Source organism: Columba livia, chromosome 1, assembly GCF_036013475.1.
Source record: "Columba livia isolate bColLiv1 breed racing homer chromosome 1, bColLiv1.pat.W.v2, whole genome shotgun sequence".
NCBI lineage: Eukaryota > Metazoa > Chordata > Aves > Columbiformes > Columbidae > Columba > Columba livia.
In genome coordinates, this window is record NC_088602.1 from 196,108,464 (window position 1) to 196,128,952 (window position 20,489).

General features: G+C 38.8%; 2 protein-coding genes across 5 annotated transcripts in view; one reads left to right on the plus strand and one right to left on the minus strand.

Annotated features, from left to right (window-relative positions):
- The window catches only part of LRRK2 (leucine rich repeat kinase 2), a 67,170-nt gene extending 46,711 nt beyond the window's left edge, over positions 1–20,459 (plus strand). For all 3 annotated transcript variants that reach the window (XM_065049010.1, XM_021300545.2, XM_021300593.2), the window contains 17 exons: positions 798–952; positions 1,954–2,100; positions 2,254–2,445; positions 3,153–3,299; positions 3,594–3,694; positions 3,867–4,057; positions 4,722–4,882; positions 5,697–5,867; positions 8,541–8,641; positions 8,799–8,993; positions 9,962–10,155; positions 10,448–10,520; positions 11,334–11,518; positions 12,428–12,580; positions 13,309–13,517; positions 16,705–16,779; positions 18,613–20,459. In XM_065049010.1, the coding sequence (XP_064905082.1) occupies positions 798–952; positions 1,954–2,100; positions 2,254–2,445; positions 3,153–3,299; positions 3,594–3,694; positions 3,867–4,057; positions 4,722–4,882; positions 5,697–5,867; positions 8,541–8,641; positions 8,799–8,993; positions 9,962–10,155; positions 10,448–10,520; positions 11,334–11,518; positions 12,428–12,580; positions 13,309–13,517; positions 16,705–16,779; positions 18,613–18,734 (2,572 nt within the window). In that variant the 3' untranslated portion in view covers positions 18,735–20,459. The remainder of the gene's footprint in view (positions 1–797; positions 953–1,953; positions 2,101–2,253; positions 2,446–3,152; positions 3,300–3,593; positions 3,695–3,866; positions 4,058–4,721; positions 4,883–5,696; positions 5,868–8,540; positions 8,642–8,798; positions 8,994–9,961; positions 10,156–10,447; positions 10,521–11,333; positions 11,519–12,427; positions 12,581–13,308; positions 13,518–16,704; positions 16,780–18,612) is intronic.
- ERGIC2 (ERGIC and golgi 2) overlaps positions 19,291–20,489 on the minus strand; it is a 37,323-nt gene continuing 36,124 nt past the window's right edge. For both annotated transcript variants that reach the window (XR_010469616.1, XR_010469617.1), the window contains one exon: positions 19,291–19,700. The gene's annotated coding sequence lies outside the window, so the exon portion shown is untranslated. The remainder of the gene's footprint in view (positions 19,701–20,489) is intronic.

Sequence of the window (20,489 nt, forward strand, 5' to 3'; positions counted from 1 at the left end):
ACTACATTTAATAAAGGCTTTCACAGACATGTTAAGCTGATCTTGTAGCAGATAAAGCTTACATCACATTAACTTGGAGGGTAAATGGAATCTGTACGTGATAAAATGCTTTTTGAGGATAATATTTCTTTTACATTTACTGTGCTTTCAGACTACAGCAGGAAGATTATAATTTAGATTTACATCGTGGTGTGCCAGCATTACAGATATTTATTGCAATATAAAAGATAACCATGAATGTCTATAGCCTATAAGCTTGGAGCAAGAACCCCCATCAAGTTACTTGGAGGCAGTATCTCCTCCACGCAGTCTAGTTATTAAATGTGGTGACAAAAAAGTGTTATGAATTTCAGTGTGATGTTTTTGCTTTATCCGAAGCAGGTAAAACAGTTTCTCTGCCTGTAAGAGATTTCCCTAATGTGTTTTGTAATGGTTATTTTGCTTAATTGAGCAAATGTTGCATGGTTGCATTGATTAGAGTTTCTATGTTCTTGAAAGTCCTGGGACAGAAAGACTTTATCTGAATGTGTTACCTGCCTTATATGTGTCTCAGGTTTTTTTCACATTTACATTCAATATCTAATGATTGTCAGTGTGGTTCTGTTGGATTTAAATTACAGCAGAACTTGACTTTAGCACAAGCAAGCAGAATAAGCAAATACATTCTCTGTTCCCTGATCATTTGAATCATTCATTCATTAATAAAGAATACATTGTACATAATAAATAATGTGTGTCATCTGTCAGTTTGGATAAAGTACATCATTAAATATGGTCTAATATCTTTATTCTTTCAGTTTGTCTGATCATAGACCTGTTATAGAGCTTCCCCACTGTGAAAATTCAGAAATTATCATCAGGCTTTATGAGATGCCATACTTTCCTATGGGATTTTGGTCCAGGTTGATCAACAGGTTGCTTGAAATATCACCTTACATGCTGTCAGGAAGAGGTACATGCAATAGTGAGCATGTTTGCTTTGAATGCCATCACCTGCATGCTAAAGCTCTAATGCCCAATATTGTTTTGCTTTACCTAATTTCTGTCTCCTTCACAAATGTGAGAAAAAGCACAGCGGCCATTTTTATAACTTAGAAACATCCAGGAACAGATAGTGCTTGATCTTTACAATAGTGTGCAAAAGAAAGTGAAGGTTGTAAGCAGCCTATTTCTCTCCTTCACATGCTAAAGATGGAGGAAATCCTTATTTTTGTGCAATATTGCTGCTGGCTTCAACAACGAATACAGGAAAGGATATGTCTTCCACAGAGAAAAACAAACTGCTTTGCTGCAGTTCATTGATTCTCCCTTTATGAAAGTCTACAAAATTTGCTTTTATGAGATGGGCAGGGGAGGGGGCTGTCTTTAATTTTTTTGTAATAATTCCGTGCTTTGACATCAGATCTATCTGCTGAACTTTGCAACTTCATTCGTCTTTGCTTTTTTTAATGTGTAATTTATGAACACTGGTGACAAAGAAAGTATGAGAAATATGCATTGCTAATGCTCTACAAGTATGATTTATAACTGCCTGCTCTCCTGGCATTCAGTTTCCTTCTGAGCACAGAATTCCAGGCACATCTTGCTATTTCATGACTGTATGATAGGGGGAAAATGTAAACCGCTGACTTTTTTTCATATGTTGCCTAAGATATTCTGTGTTAGAACCTGAATGTACCTAAGCATTTCTGTAATCCCTACATGCATCACCTGCTACATGACTTACCATCTGATTGATATACCTCATAGAACTGAACACCAGTTGACCTATATTCAGCTTTTGTGGAGCTGTTCTGTCTGTAAAGTTGTAACCTTTTTTTTGTTTGTTATTTGGGTAGATGTAAAATTGCAATAATAATTAAATATTTTAAGTACCATGAATTATTGTGAACATTTTAAAATATGACATTCATATTGGAGATCAGATTTTTAACCTAATTTTGTGTTTTCTAGCACGAGCTCTTCGTCCTAATAGAATGTATTGGAGACAAGGCATCTACTTGAACTGGTCTCCTGAAGCTTATTGTCTAGTGGAATCGGCAGTATTTGACAACAACCCAGACAGTTTTTTGAAAATTACAGCACCTTCTGGCAGAAAAGGTTAATTATTCCTGAGCCTGATTTTTGCTCCGGTTTTCTTGCAGCTTGGCGTTTTGGTTTGTTGTGCTTTTGCCTTTGGAATGTAGAGTTTAGCTTTGTAATGACAAGAATGCCAGATTAAGGCTGTAATTTCCCTCTTCTGTTTTCTTAAAGGGTGCATCCTTTTGGGGCAAGTTGTGGATCACATAGATTCTCTTATGGAAGAATGGTTTCCAGGTTTGCTGGATATAGATGTGTGTGGTGAAGGGGAAACCCTGTTGAAGAAGTGGGCTATGTACAGCTTTCAAGATGGTGAAGAACACCAAAAAATACTGCTCGATGACTTACTTAAAAAAGCTGAAGAAGGTATATATTTATGCCATTTGTGGTATATAGACGTGTAATCAGATAAATACTATACAACACACTTTTTATAAGGTTTGGGTACTTCACTTGATTTAAAAATGTTTCATTTTTCCAATAAATAATTACAGTATAAGTCAAAATCCATTTGTTCTTTTTTATGTAGGAGCCATCTGTATAGGTATAGGATATGGAACAGATTGCAGCTACTCTGTATAGTCATATACAAATGGCAATAATGAAAAGACTAATTTTGTCATGATACTGATAACGCAACTTCATTTGTGAAATTCAATCCAGCACAGAGTAAAACTGATATTAGATCTTTTGGTTGGACCACATAGAACAATAATTTAAAATGCAATATTCAGATGACATTCTACATACTAATAGAATTCTTTCTTTTTATAGACAGAAAAGTAATCTCTTGGTTAGTTTGGTGGTGTTTCCTAGCAACAGTTGCTATATCATATTTGATTGGCACATATACAGAACCAGGAAAATACTTGAACATGTGGGTTACACTAAGTTGAATGCTAAACTTAGTGTTCCGTTCCATATATATATGTGTGTACGTGTATTTATGCGTGTGTGTGCTTGTATATAAATACACACACACATATGGATTTAATTTTAGGTACATTGATCATATGCACTCACAGAGATCCATCTGGGGTTTGTTTTCCATTGTCTCATTTGTTTTTCCTTAGGTGATCTTTTGGTAAATCCAGATCAACCAAGACATACCATTCCAATAGCTCAGATCGCTCCCGATTTGATATTGGCTGATTTGCCTAGAAATATTATGTTGAACCATGATGACCTGGAATTTGATGAAGCTCCTGAATTTCTTTTGGGTATGCATTGTTTTGTAGGGGTTTTTTAACAGAGCTTGTGTAAATAGAGACATTGAAGTCAGTTTGGCAACATATGGAAAACATTTTACAGATTTCTCCTCAGGCTATCGAGTTTTGAATTTTCCATTACCTTGTATGCTAGGACAGTTTTTTATGTGTTTAGATTACTGATCATGAAGCTTAACACAGCAGATGATCCAAACATTTTAAAATTGATCCCTTTCAGCTATTTTTTTAAGAAATGGTTGATGCGCCTCTGTTTTTAATGTTCTTTTCCATTTTATCATTGAAAAGGTGATGGTGGGTTTGGGTCTGTGTACCGTGCATCCTATGGTGGAGAAGAGGTTGCTGTAAAGATTTTCAATAAACACACTTCCCTCAGGCTCCTAAGACAAGTAAGAAATATTGCCTTTTTTCTGTAGTGCTGCTCTTGCAATACCAACCCTAGTAAAGAGCTTAAACGCTTAAGTGAAGTGCAAGTCTTCACTCCAAAACATTGCTGAGTTTACTTCTGAGCTGCAGAGGTTATGCTATTTGCAGTATGTCATCTGATTTTACAATTTACAGGAGCTTGCAGTGCTTTGTCACCTCCATCACCCCAGTTTAGTGTCTCTGCTGGCTGCTGCAATCCGTCCCCGAATGCTGGTGATGGAATTAGCCCTTAAAGGGTCTCTCGATCGTTTGCTCCAACAAGACAACGCGAGTTTAACTCGAACGCTTCAGCACAGGATAGCTCTGCATGTAGCTGATGGCTTAAGGTAAATGTAACATCTCCGTTGCTGTAAAAACGCAATACAGCTGCAAGTGGGATATACTGCAAATGAAAAGCTTATCTTTTTTTATATCTCAAGCAGAATATTCCGTGGGTTAGAAAAATGCTTGTATTTTTGTGATTGTTCAGCTGATATGTATAGCACAAACTTTGGTTACCTATTTTTTTCTGCTAACAAGTGGTGCTCATATAAGTAGAGAAACAGCAAGAGCACTGGGTAGAATTTCTGTAGCTGTTGATTTCTTATTAAAATGTCAAATAAATTAATATAGTGCATTTTTAAAGTTCTGAAAGTCCATGAATGTCTTCAGGAGCCATTGAAGTGTGACTGTAAGACCACAAAACCTGCAAAGGAGCCCAGGGATCAATGAAGCTTAAACTTCTAAGATTAAGATTCAGTTTTCAACTTCCAGTGACACTTCACATGAGACTTGATACTAGAATACTGCAATGTTTATGTGCCAGTAAACAGTATTTCAGAACTGTTCTGAAGTCAGTATCCCATAAGGTGGTGTCATATTGGTGATGTTTGACATTTTTTAACATCTGAAAGTGCGTTTTACTGTTGTGGGAATAATGTATTCAGTGTGTGTGTATAGATGCATCCCTGAATTAGGAATGCTTTCAATAAATACCTTTTTGATTAACAGGTACCTGCATTCAGCAATGATCATCTACCGTGATTTAAAGCCTCACAACGTGTTGCTCTTTACCCTATATCCCAATTCAGCTGTTATTGCAAAAATAGCTGACTATGGCATTGCCCAATATTGTTGCAGAATGGGAATAAAAACCTCTGAAGGTACCCCAGGTATGGAAAAATGCTTTGGTTTACAGTGCGTTAGGTCAAAAAATAGCTAATGCATTTTTTACTTAGTGTGTAAGAAGTAACTCGAATTTATACTCCAGTCAAAATCACAAAATATAGTCCTAATTGTATTACAAGTTGTGATGCCAGATTTATACCTCTTGGCCTTCCTTCCTAATCATGTTTTAACACCTTTTAGAAGAATCAAGGAGTGTACTAAAAGTTTAAAAAGTGAAAAAAATAAATTACATGCATTCATTATTATTTCTTTCTGTCTTGTTTCAGTATGGTTATTGTAATATTGAAATTATACTACTAAAATTATTTGTTGTTTTAATTTTCAGTAATGCATAAGTAAGTCTTAATTTTTTTCAAAGACTATAAATACCTTCACTGTTTCGTGACTTTATAGAGAGCATATCAGTATCTATTTTAAAGCACTGAACAATTCAACAACTTTGAAAAGTGCCTTTAGGTCTTGGAAATTGTGCATGAGGGCGTGACTTCAAGTGTTACACGTTAGGCCTTCAGTAATGTCTGCAGACTTGTCCTTCATTTTCAATATTCATTGATAAATGAGTTAATTTATGTGTAGTGGTGCAGGAGCTCTGTAACTGTGTACTGTCCCCTTCCATTGTACTGATTGCTGATATTTTTGGAGGTCTGCCACATGCAGGCTAGTGGCAGCCCAGAAATAACATGCTATTTTTGGTTTACTTCCTGTGACATTTTTATCAGTAACTGTTTGCTCTTAAAAGGACAAAGATGGCTTCATCGTGCTATGAATCATAACTATTAATGAATGATTTATTTGCAGGATTTCGAGCACCGGAGGTTGCCAGAGGAAATGTTATTTACAATCAGCAAGCTGATGTTTATTCATTTGGCTTGCTGCTTTATGACATTTTAACAGGAGGAGGTAGAATAATGGAAGGCTTGAAGTTTCCAAATGAATTTGATGAATTAGCAATACAAGGAAAGTTACCAGGTATGCCTTGTTTAAGTTTTGACATGAAAGCGGACCATTTGTCTTGTCTCCTCCAAAAATGACACCTCTCATGTTTTATCTTGTGATAAGTGATCAGAGGAGGAGACTAAATAACAGCAATTTTTAGAAGCTTCTCCTAATTTCACATGGTCTTGAAGTAGTGAGAAATAGGCATCTATTCAACATCACACTGGTTATAATTTCATTGCAGTTTCAAGGGATCCAGCTGGTTCACTTTATAAAGAAACAGAGGTTTTGTATATTTGGGACTTTATCCAGACCCAGCTAAGAATTGATGTTGCTGAAGGTACCTTCTAATACCAATGTCTGGACCTGACCCTTACATATTGCTGCAAGAATGCATACCATGCGCTAAGAAAAACACAGTTCCACTTGTGTTCTTTGATCATGATATTTTACATTAAAAATTCCATTACTGAGAAGCTGTATATCTTAAAATCTTCAAAAAACCCCTTGAAATCTTCTTGAAAAACAAAGAAGTGCCACTACATTAAAAGGGCAGCTACCCCTTAAGGTTTTAAATAGGAATTCCCTTTTAACTTGTCAAGAGTGTGAGGTCCCTGTGCAGCTATGTAACATTCTTCATATTCTGTCTGTATTAGAACACGTAGTTGTTGGCTGCTGGAAGGGAGATGAAATGGGCCGTCACACTGGATGTGCTGTAGTCAGCTGGACAGTGGAATTCACTATTTGGCAACTTCTGTGGAAAAAAGCTGATGAATTTTTATAGTATTACAAGCTTAATGTGTGGCGTTCTTATTTATTGCCCTGCAATAGCGGATATACTTGTGAAACATTCTTTAAGACTGAAAAGTCACTCATCTAGGAAATGGCAGTAACTGTACCACTTCATGTGGCATGGCTTCTCCGTTAGGAGGGACAGGCAGTTCATGCATTTTCTGCTCCTGAAGGAGAACAGTTCAGTTCATAGCTCAGGCTGTTTAACCCCCTCCCCAAAGAGGCCATCCCAAGAACTGATGACTAAGTATCTCTTGAGTGCAGCTCTCCATTTGGCTATTTTCTGTATTATGAGCCCTATGAAATAATCAGAAGTATTCATTTCTGGAGATAGTACAGTCCCATTGGTGCACATGGTCATCATTTTTGTATTTCCACCAAAAAAGGGGCTGGCTGAGCTCACAAGTAAACAGTGCCTGTCATTTGCTGAACAGGATTTCTTCATTTGCAGGTATTTATAATAAATGTTACTTCTGTCAATGTAGGACTGGAATACCTAATAACCTAATGAAATTTAACAAGGGAAAGTGTAGAGTCCTGCATCTGGGAAGGAACAACCCCAGGTTCCAGTATAGGTTGGGAAATTACATATTAGAGAGCAGTGTAGGGGAAAGGGACCTGGGGGTCCTGGTGGACAACAGGCTGACCGTGATCCAGCACTGTGCCCTTGTGGGCAGGAAGGCCAGTGGCATCCTGGGGTGTATTAGAAGGGGGGTGGCTAGTAGATCGAGAGAGGTTCTCCTTCCCCTCTACTCTGCCCTGGTGAGACCACACCTGGAATATTGTGTCCAGTTCTGGCCCCTCAGTTCCAGAAGGACAGGGAACTGCTGGAGAGAGTCCAGCGCAGGGCAACAAAGATGATTAAGGGAGTGGAGCATCTCCCTTATGAAGAAAGGCTGAGGGAGCTGGGTCTCTTTAGTTTGGAGAAAGAGGAGACTGAGGGGTAACCTTATTAATGTTTATAAATATATAAAGGGTGAGTGCCATGAGGATGGAGCCAGGCTCTTCTCGGTGGCAAACAATGATAGGACAAGGGGTAATGGGATCAAGCTAGAACACAAGAGGTTCCACTTAAATATGAGAAAAAACTTCTTCTCAGTAAGGGTGACAGACACAGGAACAGGCTGCCCAGGGAGGTTGTGGAGTCTCCTTCTCTGGAGACATTCAAAACCCGCCTGGACATGTTCCTGTGCGACCTCACCTAGGCATTCCTGCTCCAGCAGGGGGATTGGACTAGATGATCTTTTGAGGTCCCTTCCAATTCCAAACATACTGTGATACTGTGATACCTGCTGTGGATTATCATGAACTGATGGAAAAGCAACACAGGCACCATTATTCGTGAGTGATTTGTTCTTAGAAAGTTCAGCACCTATAGTCATAAGATACACATTCAAAGCACTGAGTGGGCATTTAAACTTCCATATCTCATAAATACTATATGGAGTTGTTTATCTAAATAGCTATACATTTTATTGGACATTCATCTGTATTCCACGTACTCTGACCAAACACAGAAGAATAAATGTGGAAATAAATGTCCACAGGAATTGAAAAGACTACAGACTGAAATGACGTGCCCTTGAATGGTCAGCATTAATCAAAACACAACTGTCACATATCTGTGATTCAGTCCCAGTACAGGGACATTAAAAAAATGTTAAAGCAAAATCCATTCACTTTAACTGCTTTTAATGAAAAGGACTCTACCTCTGGCATTTCATGCTCTAGCATTTAATGGCAGATGAGCAATTCCAAGCTGTTCATGCTGACATTTTACCTAAGAGTATGATATTTCTTAGAGCAGCTCTGTAAGAATGTAGATGAATTCTTTAAATAAGAAAATTATTCAGAACTCTCATTTCTGAGCTATGTTAAAGGCTGGTTAATAAGTTATCTAATTTTACATTTTAGATCCTGTCAAAGAATATGGATGTGCCCCATGGCCTGAAGTTGAAAATTTAATTAAAAAGTGTTTGAAGGAAAACCCTCAGGAACGACCAACATCTTCCCAGGTATGATGTAGTCTATTCATTTGTATTTTTGTTATAGGTGATACCATTTTCCGGGTTTTAGTTGACATCTCTCACAATGTTATCCATTGCTTGTTATTTATTTATCACAGTACAAGCCATTGTTATTACCATGTACATGCTGTGGCTTTCTTTGTAGGTTTACGAGATCCTGAATTCTGCAGAGCTTATCTGTTTGATGAGGTACGTTTCAATACCCAGCACGGCCACAGCAGAGTGCATGGTAGCCGCCAATCAAAGCTGCAAGAAGGCAGGAGTCTGGATAGGCAATGGGAACACAGAAAAAGCACAACTTTCATTTGTGAACCTAAATACAGATGGACATACCTGTGAGGTACGTGGGAAAGTTGCCATTTCTTCTAATTTTTTGTCACCCAGATGTATTTCAGAAGGATTAATTGCATTTTAACAGTCGGGTATTAATTCTGGAAAGCTAACCTTTGAGAGAACAAAGTTTGCTCATAAGTGAGTCATCATTGTATCCATGAAATGAGGCAGAAACACAGTCACTTCTCTTCCTGCCATCCAGCCTGAACTTTCTCATAGTGCTGTCTTTCCACTACTGGGTTCCTTTCTTCCCCTCAGATGGGAGCTATTTCTAGCACGGAGGAAAGAACAAGGAGTAATAGTTACACAACCCTTTGTATCACTACCTCCCTAACCATGCAGCTGGTCTCTTAACAATTCCTCTCTTCCTATGGATGCCACCTCCTTGTGCCACTTTGGGTGATACCCTCCAGCTCTTTTCATTTGCTTTTTGTGCATCTTGGTCCTTTGACATCACAAAAGGGGAAAGGCTTGACCCAGGTTAGATGTGCTGAGATGAGCATGTGTGCCAGAACTGTGACTCACCATCAAAGTTGTTTAAGTTATATTTCCATCTGCCATCTGTTGACCACGATACATCTGAATTGGTAGCTTTTTGTGTAAATTATATGGCATATTTCTCTAAAACTAAAATGAGAAACCTAAGTATTAGACCAGTACTTTTATTGTTAGTAATTTAACTGAACATATATTGCAGTGTAGTTCCATTTGCTTAGCTCTCTATTCATTAGAATAGAGAGCATTCAGCTTAGAGATTTTCCTGTCTACTGTTTGAGGGGTCCTTCCCAGAATTTCCAAGATATATGATACAGTTGAAGATGTTTTCTGCTATTAGGGAATTAGATTTCTTAATGGGTCTGTCCAGGGTCCAAGAAGGTTGTACTTCATTTTTATTACCAGCAATTAACTAACATTTACCCTTACTGAAATCATAACCATGTTGTTTTTCTTTTTTTGTTTGTTTTTCTGACTCAGGATATCACAGATAGTAAAATTTTAAGTTTGGCCTTAGTAACCCTTCCTACTGATAAAGAAAACTGGATTGTAGCAGGAACCCAGTCTGGTTCCCTGTGGGCACTTAACACAGAAGATGAAACAAGAAGGCATCGTCTGCAGAAAATGTCAGATTCTATCACTTGCTTATACTGTAATTCTCTTTCAAAGCAAAGGTACAAATGAATTTTAAACATTTCAGCTTACATTTTGAAAATATGACTGAACGGAGATGTTTAGAAGATGGTCTCTGTACACTCATGCAGTTTTATTCAGGCAACTGCTTATTTTGCCTGCACATTGATTTAATTTTGCACCCAGTGTAACTGGAGACTTCATTCCTGACCACAGGTGGTTGTATTTGCCGTTAGTGTTCAGTGAAACTCTTGAAATACCAGAGGCTCCTCATTTAAGTTTTTCTTACTTGATTAAGGCATTTCTAGAATTTATTATTTTATTTTATTTCAGCAAACAGAAGAATTTCTTCTTGGTAGGCACAGCTGATGGCAAACTGGCAGTTTTTGAAGACAGAGCAGTAAAGGTAGACTTGTTTTTGCTGTCTATTCTACAAAATATACGTAAAGCAACTGCCAATAGCACCTTTCTTTCATGAAGCTTATTTTTAATTGCTTCTCTAAAACTAAAAATAATTTTCTACTGCAGTCTTGGCGGAAATGCACATGTTTTACAATGTCTGTTTAAACCAATAGAGTTAAGAGCGGGAGTTTATTTCTCATTATAGGACTTCAAAAGACCTGGCAAACTGACTAGAGAGTGACATTAATAGTTCTTATTAAGAATATAGCAGTTTTAATCTCCTTTATTGCTGTTATAGCTACTTTTTGATTTTGTTCCCACTAAATTTTCACAGAATGGAGATCTCCAAAAAGACAATGTTGTTTAGATCTTCTGTAGGTCAGAGTGCTGCTCACAGAACAGATAAAGAAATGCTGGGGGCAGTTTGTATCAGCTGGTTCCCGAGGGCTGGCTCCTGGCCGCATGCAATTTAGAGCAATTGTGCGTTTGCAGTGCATTGCAGAACCAGAAGATGGCCCAGTGTGGGACATCTCGTAAGATACGGACGTGACATTCTGTCCAGTTATTGAGCTGTGCTGGGGCTGCAGAAGTATCAGTCCCAGCTCCCTCCCCTTCCCGCTCACACAGGCTGTTTTCTGTGGGACATCTATAATGAGATTATAGTGCTTTTCAGTCACTAACATTCTGGTAAGATGTAATGGTTCAGAAAATCTGGCTGTGTAAATTGAATTTGGCAGGCCGTGTGGTCTCTTTTTAACGGTTTCTGAGTGTCTCTATGCTCCTTGTTTCTGATGGAGAGTATATTTTTTTCTTGCAGTGTAAGGGTGCTTCACCTCTGAAGATACTAACTATAGGAAATGTTAGCACACCACTCATGTGCTTAAATGAATCCTCACACTTATCTGAGAAAAATATAATCTGGGGAGGCTGTGGAACAAACATCATTGCCCTAACTAGTGACTTCTCTATTCAAAAGCTCATTGAAACAAAGACAAGTCAACTGTAAGTTTATTTTTAAAATTATGTTACTTGGCTCTATCATTGTTTTCACTGAAGATTTCTGGCAGTATTTGATGTGGTGTCTTGTTCTAGAGCTCGTTCTTTGAGTTCTCTTGTTTCCATTCTTTTCCTTCCATAATACAGATGGAATATAATGTGCATTAAAATAAGATCAGTAAGTAATGTTTAAAGTATGCTTTTAAACAAGGGATGTACATTTTTACTATATAAAGGATTTATGAAGTCAGTATCTATTTAAAAATATCTAAATGCAACAGATCAGGTTTTTTTCCCAATTGCATTTGCCCAGACCCGTTTTACTTTATTTAGAATCATACACACATACTTAGCATAGTATTTGTTCTTACATGTTTGTCAGTATGATATGTGTGCACGTCTCTGCCCTATAGACCTAAATCATGTATGGTTGCCGACTGCTAATTATTAGAAAATAGAGACTGAAGTTTTTGGAGTGTTTGATATACTTTTCACATGGGCAAATCCGGCTCTGAAGTTAAGGGGAATTTTTCCTGAGCAGGGAACACAGTGTTTGATTTTATGATAGTAGAGAACATTATTCTGGCAAATTAGTTTTCTTTGGAAAATAATGTGTTAATATAAAGCAAGTTGTGAGCATATGTGATTTGAGCAGATAGGTGGGAAAGATTTATTAATAGGTTTTGGGGCATGAATGTGCCTCCAGGGATATCATCAGCACAACTCCATTACTGTGAGAATTTATGTCAAACTGTAGGAAGATTATAGCAAACCCTTTCAGTTGTATCCTAGCCCAGTTTGGTGTGAAGGCTGAGTGATTCTGTAAGAGTTACAGGGAAGTTAACCACCCATAATAGTCAAGTTTTTCTACCGTATATTTTCTGTGTCTTTAACTTGAGTTCTTCTCTCTTCTAGGTTCTGTCATAATGCTTACAGTGATGCAAACATTATTTCAATAGCAATAGACAAATCCATCTACTTGGCAAAGAAAAACAGCCATTTTGTGGAAATCTGGGACAAGAAGACAGAAAAACTTTCTGAACTAATCGACTGTGCACATTTTCTTAAGTAAGTGTTTTATTTCAGATTGGTGGCCTGATGAAAGCTGGATATCAGATTGCCTTCTCTAGCCTAGTACCTTAACCTCCTGGAGGTAAGGGATTTGCCCAGTTCTTTGGGCAAATGTGGAATTCCTTTTCTCTCTTTTGGCCCAGAACTTCAGAATATCCCATGCAGAATCTCAATTTTTTAAGACCCTTATGATATTTCACAATTTTTCTATGATGTGGAGAAGATTAATATAACTCTGCTCGGGAAAGAAGAGATACTAATGCTTTTGCATCCGGTTACTTCCTGCATACTCCGAATATCTTCTCTCTCCAGTGCACAGATTCAGTATGAGATCAGAATTTCATTAACAGTGACGCTGATTTTCATTTGTATTTAATTTGTTCTCCCTTAATGTGTCGTGTCCATTCCATTTTCCTGTTGACGTTTGGAGCAGCTCTAGGTGTTCTTCTCCACTTTGCAATGAGGTTATTCTCCTGCAGACTGGGAGTGAGCAGAGAAATATACCTGCCTCCTATTTTAAGGTCTTTTGAAGAGACCAGCTGGGTCTCACAAGTCCAGTAGTTTTCATCGCGGTTTGTTTCAAGTCAATCAACTGATAAGCATGAGATTTGTGCAGCTTGTCTTGATCAATGGTTGTTTAAAAGGCTGGTATTGAGAGAGTCATTTTAGCAGTTGTGAAATAGTGTGCCATGAGATTTTAATACAAATTCTCTCCATACTCATAGGGACAAAGTAGAAAAACTAACTAAGGAATCAAAACATAAACTGGCTTATTCTGGAAGAGTGAAGACAATTTGCCTGCAGAAAAATACGGCACTGTGGATAGGGACAGGAGGAGGCCATATCTTGCTGCTTGATTTATCAACACGTCGTCCTGTACGAGTTATAGACAACTTTTGTGATTCTATTAGAGTCATGATAACAGCTCAACTAGGTAAGTAAAACCATCAAGTGACAAGAACTTTGAAACCAGTGCCAAGTTCAGGATTGCTGTCTCCTGTTTGCCATGCCGTTCCAAGAACAGATGAGCATTTTCTGTGTGTTGTTCATTCATACTGTTCCACTGCTGTCACCTTCAGTCAGTGTCAGCCGCTGGGCTGTTAGCTGAACACCAGAAGGCTGTCACACCTGTGCCCTCCTAAAACCACAGCTCTGCCCTGGCCGGTCACTGATCAGCACATGGACACAGCCACCTTCACTGCATCCTTGTGCCAGGCTTCAGCGCAGCTCTCACCGTCTTCTGTCCCGTCATCTTCGTCTGGACCTGTGTCTGCCCATGTTCTTTCTCCATCTTCTGGCTTCTCTCTCTGTGGAGCTTGTTAGGTTTTAATAAGTTTTTCTTAATTGCCTATTGCCTTGCTTTCCTCTCCCATCCTTATTCAGGAATGGTTCTTCTAGGTTTGGGTCACAGGCAGATCCCAGCAGAACCACATGTTTGGACTCAGGGTGCAGACTTGTGCAGATGAGCTGTTCCTGTCACCAGGGCCAGTTGTTTCCAGCTGCTGTAGGCAGACAGTAGTAGTGGGTTTTCAGTGTTAATTACAAACAGCCAGAGGAGCATAGCTGAGTATGGGGCACTTCTTGGCTGTTGTAACTTCCTTCCCCTGTACACTCACCTACATCTCTTTCAGAAGTACTGAAGGCCATGGGTGAACTCCAGAGTTCATTGTACTGCAGTGCTGTGTACACTTAAAATACACACGACTTCAAAAAGTACTCTGTAGTACAGAATGTGGGTTCCCATTGCCTCCCACTGCACTTTGAAAAAACTCCGGAGTTCCCTTGTCAGTGTGATCTAAAGTATGATTGCTGTCAAAAACAGTCTCTGAAGCTGTTGTTGTGGACTCAGAAACACGCTGTAATCCTGCTGGCAAACTTGATTGTTGCAGTTCCACCATGAGCTTAATTTGGGGGCTGTTTTTTCCTTTCTGACAGCAGAAGCATCCATAGACTGCAGTTTGCTCACAGTGCTGACAGCGTTGTACAAGTCAAAAAAGCTACATCTTACTCTAACTTGCCTTTGTCTGGGAGCAGGTTTGTAGAGTCTGTTCTGTCCTCAGCTGCTGCCAGCTATAGAGTCCAGATTCAATACCACAGCATTTTCAGTCCTTCTAGTCCTGATAGCTACAATATTAGTACTATAAATGGACATTTCACTTTTAGCATTTTGTAAAGAATACTTACTATGAAAACAAAATTTTGCCTCGCTTTTTACTGGCATTGATAGGGAAAGTACATTGTGTAGAATAATACAGTGTGATTTTTAAACGTTGAGTCTCATATTCTTTGTTTCAAGTCACCACAACATTTTAAATCAAAATTTTATCTGTAGGAAAGTTAATACTTCAGTAGGCATAGTTTAGCTGCATTTGCACAAATCTCAAGAATTGCAAGTAAGATTGATACATGCAGTTTGATGAGTGGTGCTTTTCTTTTGATCATTTTTCCCAGCAATTATTCATCAGGGTTGGTTTTTTTCCTAAATTCAAATAATATTTTTACTGGGATTTTCACAGATTCAGTGCAAATGGCACTGAGGCTGCTGAGCAATTCTTCAGTAGTAATGCATTGCTTCTGTGAAATGAGAGAAGATAGAGGGAAACAGTTTTGTATTAAATAGTTTCATTTAAGATTAAAATATATTATGTATGTCAACCAGATGTAAATATTTCAGAAAAAAAGAGATTGCCAGACTTTAAGACATCAGTTTTATCAGTAGTTCATCTATGAATATGGAAATATAATGGCTTTTTCTAATTCTTTCACCTAACATATTGACATATAATAGACATGAGACTTATCATACAGAATGATTGATATGTAAATCTGTATCTCATTTTGCAAGTGAAAATTTAGACTTCTATATCGTAAGGAAGGACCTCAGTCTGAATAAGAAACATTATAATTAAGTTCCAATCACTTTGTGAGGAGTATGGATGGGACTGGTCATAGAAAAAAAAAAAAGTGATGGAAAATCTGAGCATGGAAGATGCTTATGGTTCCCACAAGCCATCATCTACCGTAAACAGATTTACATCAGTATCAAAGGAGAATACACTGCACATCTCCCCAGGGCAGGAAAAATCTCCCTCTACCTTGCAGGGGTGCTGGGCAACCCACTAGAAGTGTCTGCTGATTCAGAAGGAACATGTTGTGGCAGGGTCACTGTGGTGTAGACACACCAAACTCCCAAGACTGTGGTTTCACAGTGAGCCATAATCCAGCCTACATAAACCCCCGAAACTGCCCCCTTCTCAGCTTTTCCCTCGGGAGTGTGTAAGACATCAGGTATGAAGAGATGCGGGGAGGTGTGGGGCGCAGTCTGGAGCTGGGGTGTCTGCAGACAGGGCTGGTCCTTCGCTGGCCTGATCCATGGCACGGGGAGCTGGTCCTGCGTCCTCTGCCAGCCCATGGTCCCCCACTTGCTGCCCTCTTTGGGCTGCTGCAGGACATGGAGCGGCTGTGGCAGGAGGACACCTGGCAGCTTGCGTCTGTCTTGCAAGACACTTATAATCATGTTGTGCTGGGAATAAGCAACAAGTTGTTATTGAAACACCAGCACATTCACTTTATCCCTCTGTCATCCAGCCACTCCTGTCTTCCTGGTTGTTTTTCACATTATTCAGCAGGCACCTTCCTGTGATCCATCCCCCGTTTCTACTTCCCTGCTAACTCTCCTTTCCTACATACATGCCATCTTTACTTCAGAACGCTTGTAATTAGTTTGTATCATAACCAAACTGATTACTGGCACCTTCTGTTTGTGCTTTCCACTGGGACTCCATTTGCAGCCTGTCCCTTTGCTGTGACATCTGTTTCCTGTGGCTCTGCTGCCTCTGCTTGTGGTGTAGAACAGGTGCTTTGTACTTGGGCTTGTTTAACAGCCTGGGCAGCTGGTCTGGTGCTCATGCCTTTGAACCCTGATAAACCCCTACATTAAATGGAGACGGGAACTATATTGTTTTCGTGTCTGGGTTTGTCATGGTTAATGATTTTGAATAAAAGGTCCAGTTGACTGAACTCTGCTTTCTGTCCTCTTAGTGGCATGATGTCATCTACTCTTTCTGTCTTTAAATTACAAAGTTCCCATTAAAATTCGACATTTTATTTCTTTGAAAAAGGGAGTCTCAAGAATGCAGTCCTGGTTTTGGGATATTGCTATAAAAGTGACACCGAAGACAACAAATATCACAAAGGTACCTGAACCACGTTTTATTAATTCACATTATTAGTGGAGTAGACACTATTATGCTTGACTACCCACTGAAAGTGGAGAGTTGATGATCATCATTTAATGTAATTTCTGGGCTCCATACAAACTAACAGTAACTTCCAAACATGGATCAGAGGAAGCCACTATTTAAAGTATGTAATATAATTTGCTAGAAAACTATATTTGGAATGTAAATGGCATTGTCTAATTGGAAAATGTATCAAATGGATTTCCAGAGGGGTCTGTGCTAGGCTAGGAATCCTCAACATTTTCATTAATAATGTGGATGAAGGAATAGTGAATGTGCTTTCCAGATTTCAGACAATTCTCAGCTAAGACAAAGCCACAAGCACACTGGAGGAAAGGATTAGAATTCAAAATTACTTTGACATATAGAGCAAACGATCTGGAAGGAAGCAGGATACAATTCAGTAAGGACAAATGCAAGACATTGTACTTAATTAGGAATGAGCCATTGTACTAGTATAAGATGATCAGCTTAAACAGCAGTGCTACAGAAAAAAGGGCTATGATTGATCACAGGCTGAACACGGGTCAGCTGTGTCACGTTGCTGCCAAAGAGGCAAACATCATTCTCACACCCACCGAAAAGTGGTGTCTGTAGGGCACGAGCTGATTCTTCCCCTCCGCTGGAGGAGCGTTCCCATGTGGGACATTGCTGATGATCTGGGCTACTGGGAACAGTCCAGAGGAGAAAAATGCGACCTGTCAGGAAATGCTGTGGGGATTTGAGTTTTGGTTAATATAAATAAAGCTTAGAGAGGATGTGATAATAGGCTTCACATATGTAAATAAAGACGAAGGGAATAAAGACTCCTGCAAGTTGCCTGTGGGCAGGATAAGGACTAACCGGTTTCTACTACAGCAAGCGAGATTTAGGTCAGACATCGGGAAAAGCTTCCTGACAATTAGGGTAGCCAGGTGCTGGAAAAGGAAGATAATCTGCACCTTTGGGTTTTTCTAAGAACAGCTGCAGCTGATGCTCTGATCAATGCCCTTTACCTTTATCGCATCCCACTTTCAGTGACCCCTGAAAATGTGGCAATGCCAGTAGAAAGTTGAGTGGTGAGTGTAGATGAGCTGACTGGAATAAAATAAGAATCAAACTTACAGCAGTGATTTTTATATTCTAATATTCTCTGATTGTTACCATAAGAACACCAATTGCCCTTTTAGCCTTTTTATTGTACTTACCAGTGCCATTAACTATACAGAGAGGAATCAGAGACTCCACAAACCTTGTGAGCTTGTGAGTCCCTACTCATGCGAGTGTTCTCAGTTATCCTTATTCCACTAAAAGCAATGTGAATTCTCCATTAAAAAAGAGTCATTTGCATGAAGAGAGACTGAAGAAATTACCTTTTCCAGCTGCTTTATGAAATCAGTTTCCAATTTTAGTTTACAGGTTTTGAGTCTGTAAGCATTTAGGGTATGTCTGCTCAGGAAAACAGAGACAAAATTTTCTGCAGGCACCTCAGTACCAACATGAACTGTAGCTCAGGTCAGGACCTTACGGTCCACGGGCCCCAGAAATGATTTTTCAAGTGCTTTTAAATAGTATACTCTAAGTTTAGGAACTAGAATCTGAATTGTTGTGTGGGTACAAACAGCTTGTAGCCCATAACTGCATTACCTCACACACAATGTGTCATGTAACTTGTCTTCCAGGTCCTAAGTGTCATGCTCCATTGAGGCAGTTTACAAGTAATTAAAGCATAAGCAGATAAACAAAACCACTTCTAAGTGTGCAATAATTCTTCTCTGTTGCAGCTTTCAATGTTATTTTTTTTTCCAGAATTACAATCCTGCGTGTCAGTGTGGGACATTAACCTGCCACATGAAGTGCAAAACCTGAAAAAACATATAGAAATGAGACAGGAATTAGCAGAAAAAATGAAGAGCTTTTCTTTGGACTGAAAAGTCACCCTGCAAGTGCCATTTTCTTTTCTAGTCTTCCATCCTAACGTACTGTGCAATATTTACAACTTCTTGTTGCTGGGATTTTTAACCAAAAAGCATGAAGAAAATTGCCACAAGAGAAGCAGCCAGTATCCATAGGATACCATGGAAATGGAAGGATCAATTATTTGTAGTATTTGAAAGGGCAGAAAACTATTGAGAATTTCTGAATCTGAAGTGTCATCCCGCATCTGTTTGCTTGCGACGTTCCACTCTTGCCAACTATGGCTCAACAGTATAACACTGTTCATCCAATTTTTGATCCCAGTTTAACTGGGAATAAGCCGGGAGACTAAAAATGGTTCCTATTTGCTTCATTATCTCTACTGAGCTGACGCTGTAATAAGGAATGAAATTTAAGCCTCTATGCATTTATTGCAGTTTGCATGTGTGAGTTTGCTCTAATGACTCATGTTTTAGTAGTAAGTCAGAGCTCATGGCCCTGAGTATGTGACAGAAAACATACTATTTAAATAATAGCAGTGTTTAAAGGAACATATAATGACTACATTACTCCTTGAAAACAACAAGCAGAACAGGCTTTATTCCATGAATAATGGACATTTTTTGTTATGATCAGAAAAAAATAAGTTGTGCTAAAATAGTAAAATAACTCTGAATTCAGAATTTAGGCTTCTGCAGGTTGGTGCCCTCCTGCAGTACGGCATCCGCCTTGTTCCACGAGACGTACTCACACCATTCTGAACATTACCCTTCGCATCTAGCTGTTGTGCACATCACGTTGAAGAGCCAAGAGAGAATCACAGAGTCGTCGAATCATGGAATAGTTTGGGTTGGAAGGGAAGAAAGGCAGGGGAAAGCTCTGCTCCAAATGCTGCTACACGTGTACCACAGGGAAAGAAGCGTGCTGCTGTGGCCAGGCTGCCGGTTCTTAGTCCAACTTGCTTGTTTCCATATCTCAATCTAAAAAAAACAAAAACCAAAACAAACAAACAAAACCAACAACATTCATTTTCCTACTTATAAGCTGCAAATTTTCTACTTGTTTTTGTTTATATTGCTATTTTGAGGATAAGCAGGAGAACCTTGAGAAATACTAAGAATTGGCTACCTCTTGCCTGTAACGACCAGAATTTGTCGCCACACGTCTTCATTCAAGAGATGCCTTTTGCTGCTCTCTGGCTGTAAGTCCAAGCGGCATCTTACAGCCTGCACCGACTTGCTCTGTGTGCCTTGTTTCTGTCCATCAGAAGACAGACGTTGTTTTCTTTTTTTGATACCAAAAGAATCCATAGGGTGCTCCTGAAATCTCAAGGCATGGAGTATCCAGAGCCATTCTTCAGTTTATTTCTATGGAGCTGAACAGGGTTGAGCAACAAAAAAGTTCTCGGTTCCATTTTTACAGTTTTGGAGTAATTATATACTAGGACAACAGCATTTATTGTGTCCAACTGTGTCATTGTTCTATTTTCTGCCATTTATTGTGTGTGTGCTCAGGATTCCCTTCAGATATGCACCCCAGTTTTTATGTATTCTTGTATTCTGCATACTGAGAATAATTTGCTATTTATATGGGATTTTATAACTCAGAAAATATATATTATCTTATTATGAATACTTTTTTAAAAAAATAGAATATATGTATTGTGATTATGTTTATTTATAAGTCAATTTGAGATGCAAGCCTTAAACCTTTTTATTAAAACTGTACTTTGTTAATAACATAGTCTGCTTTCTCCTCGCTGAATTTCC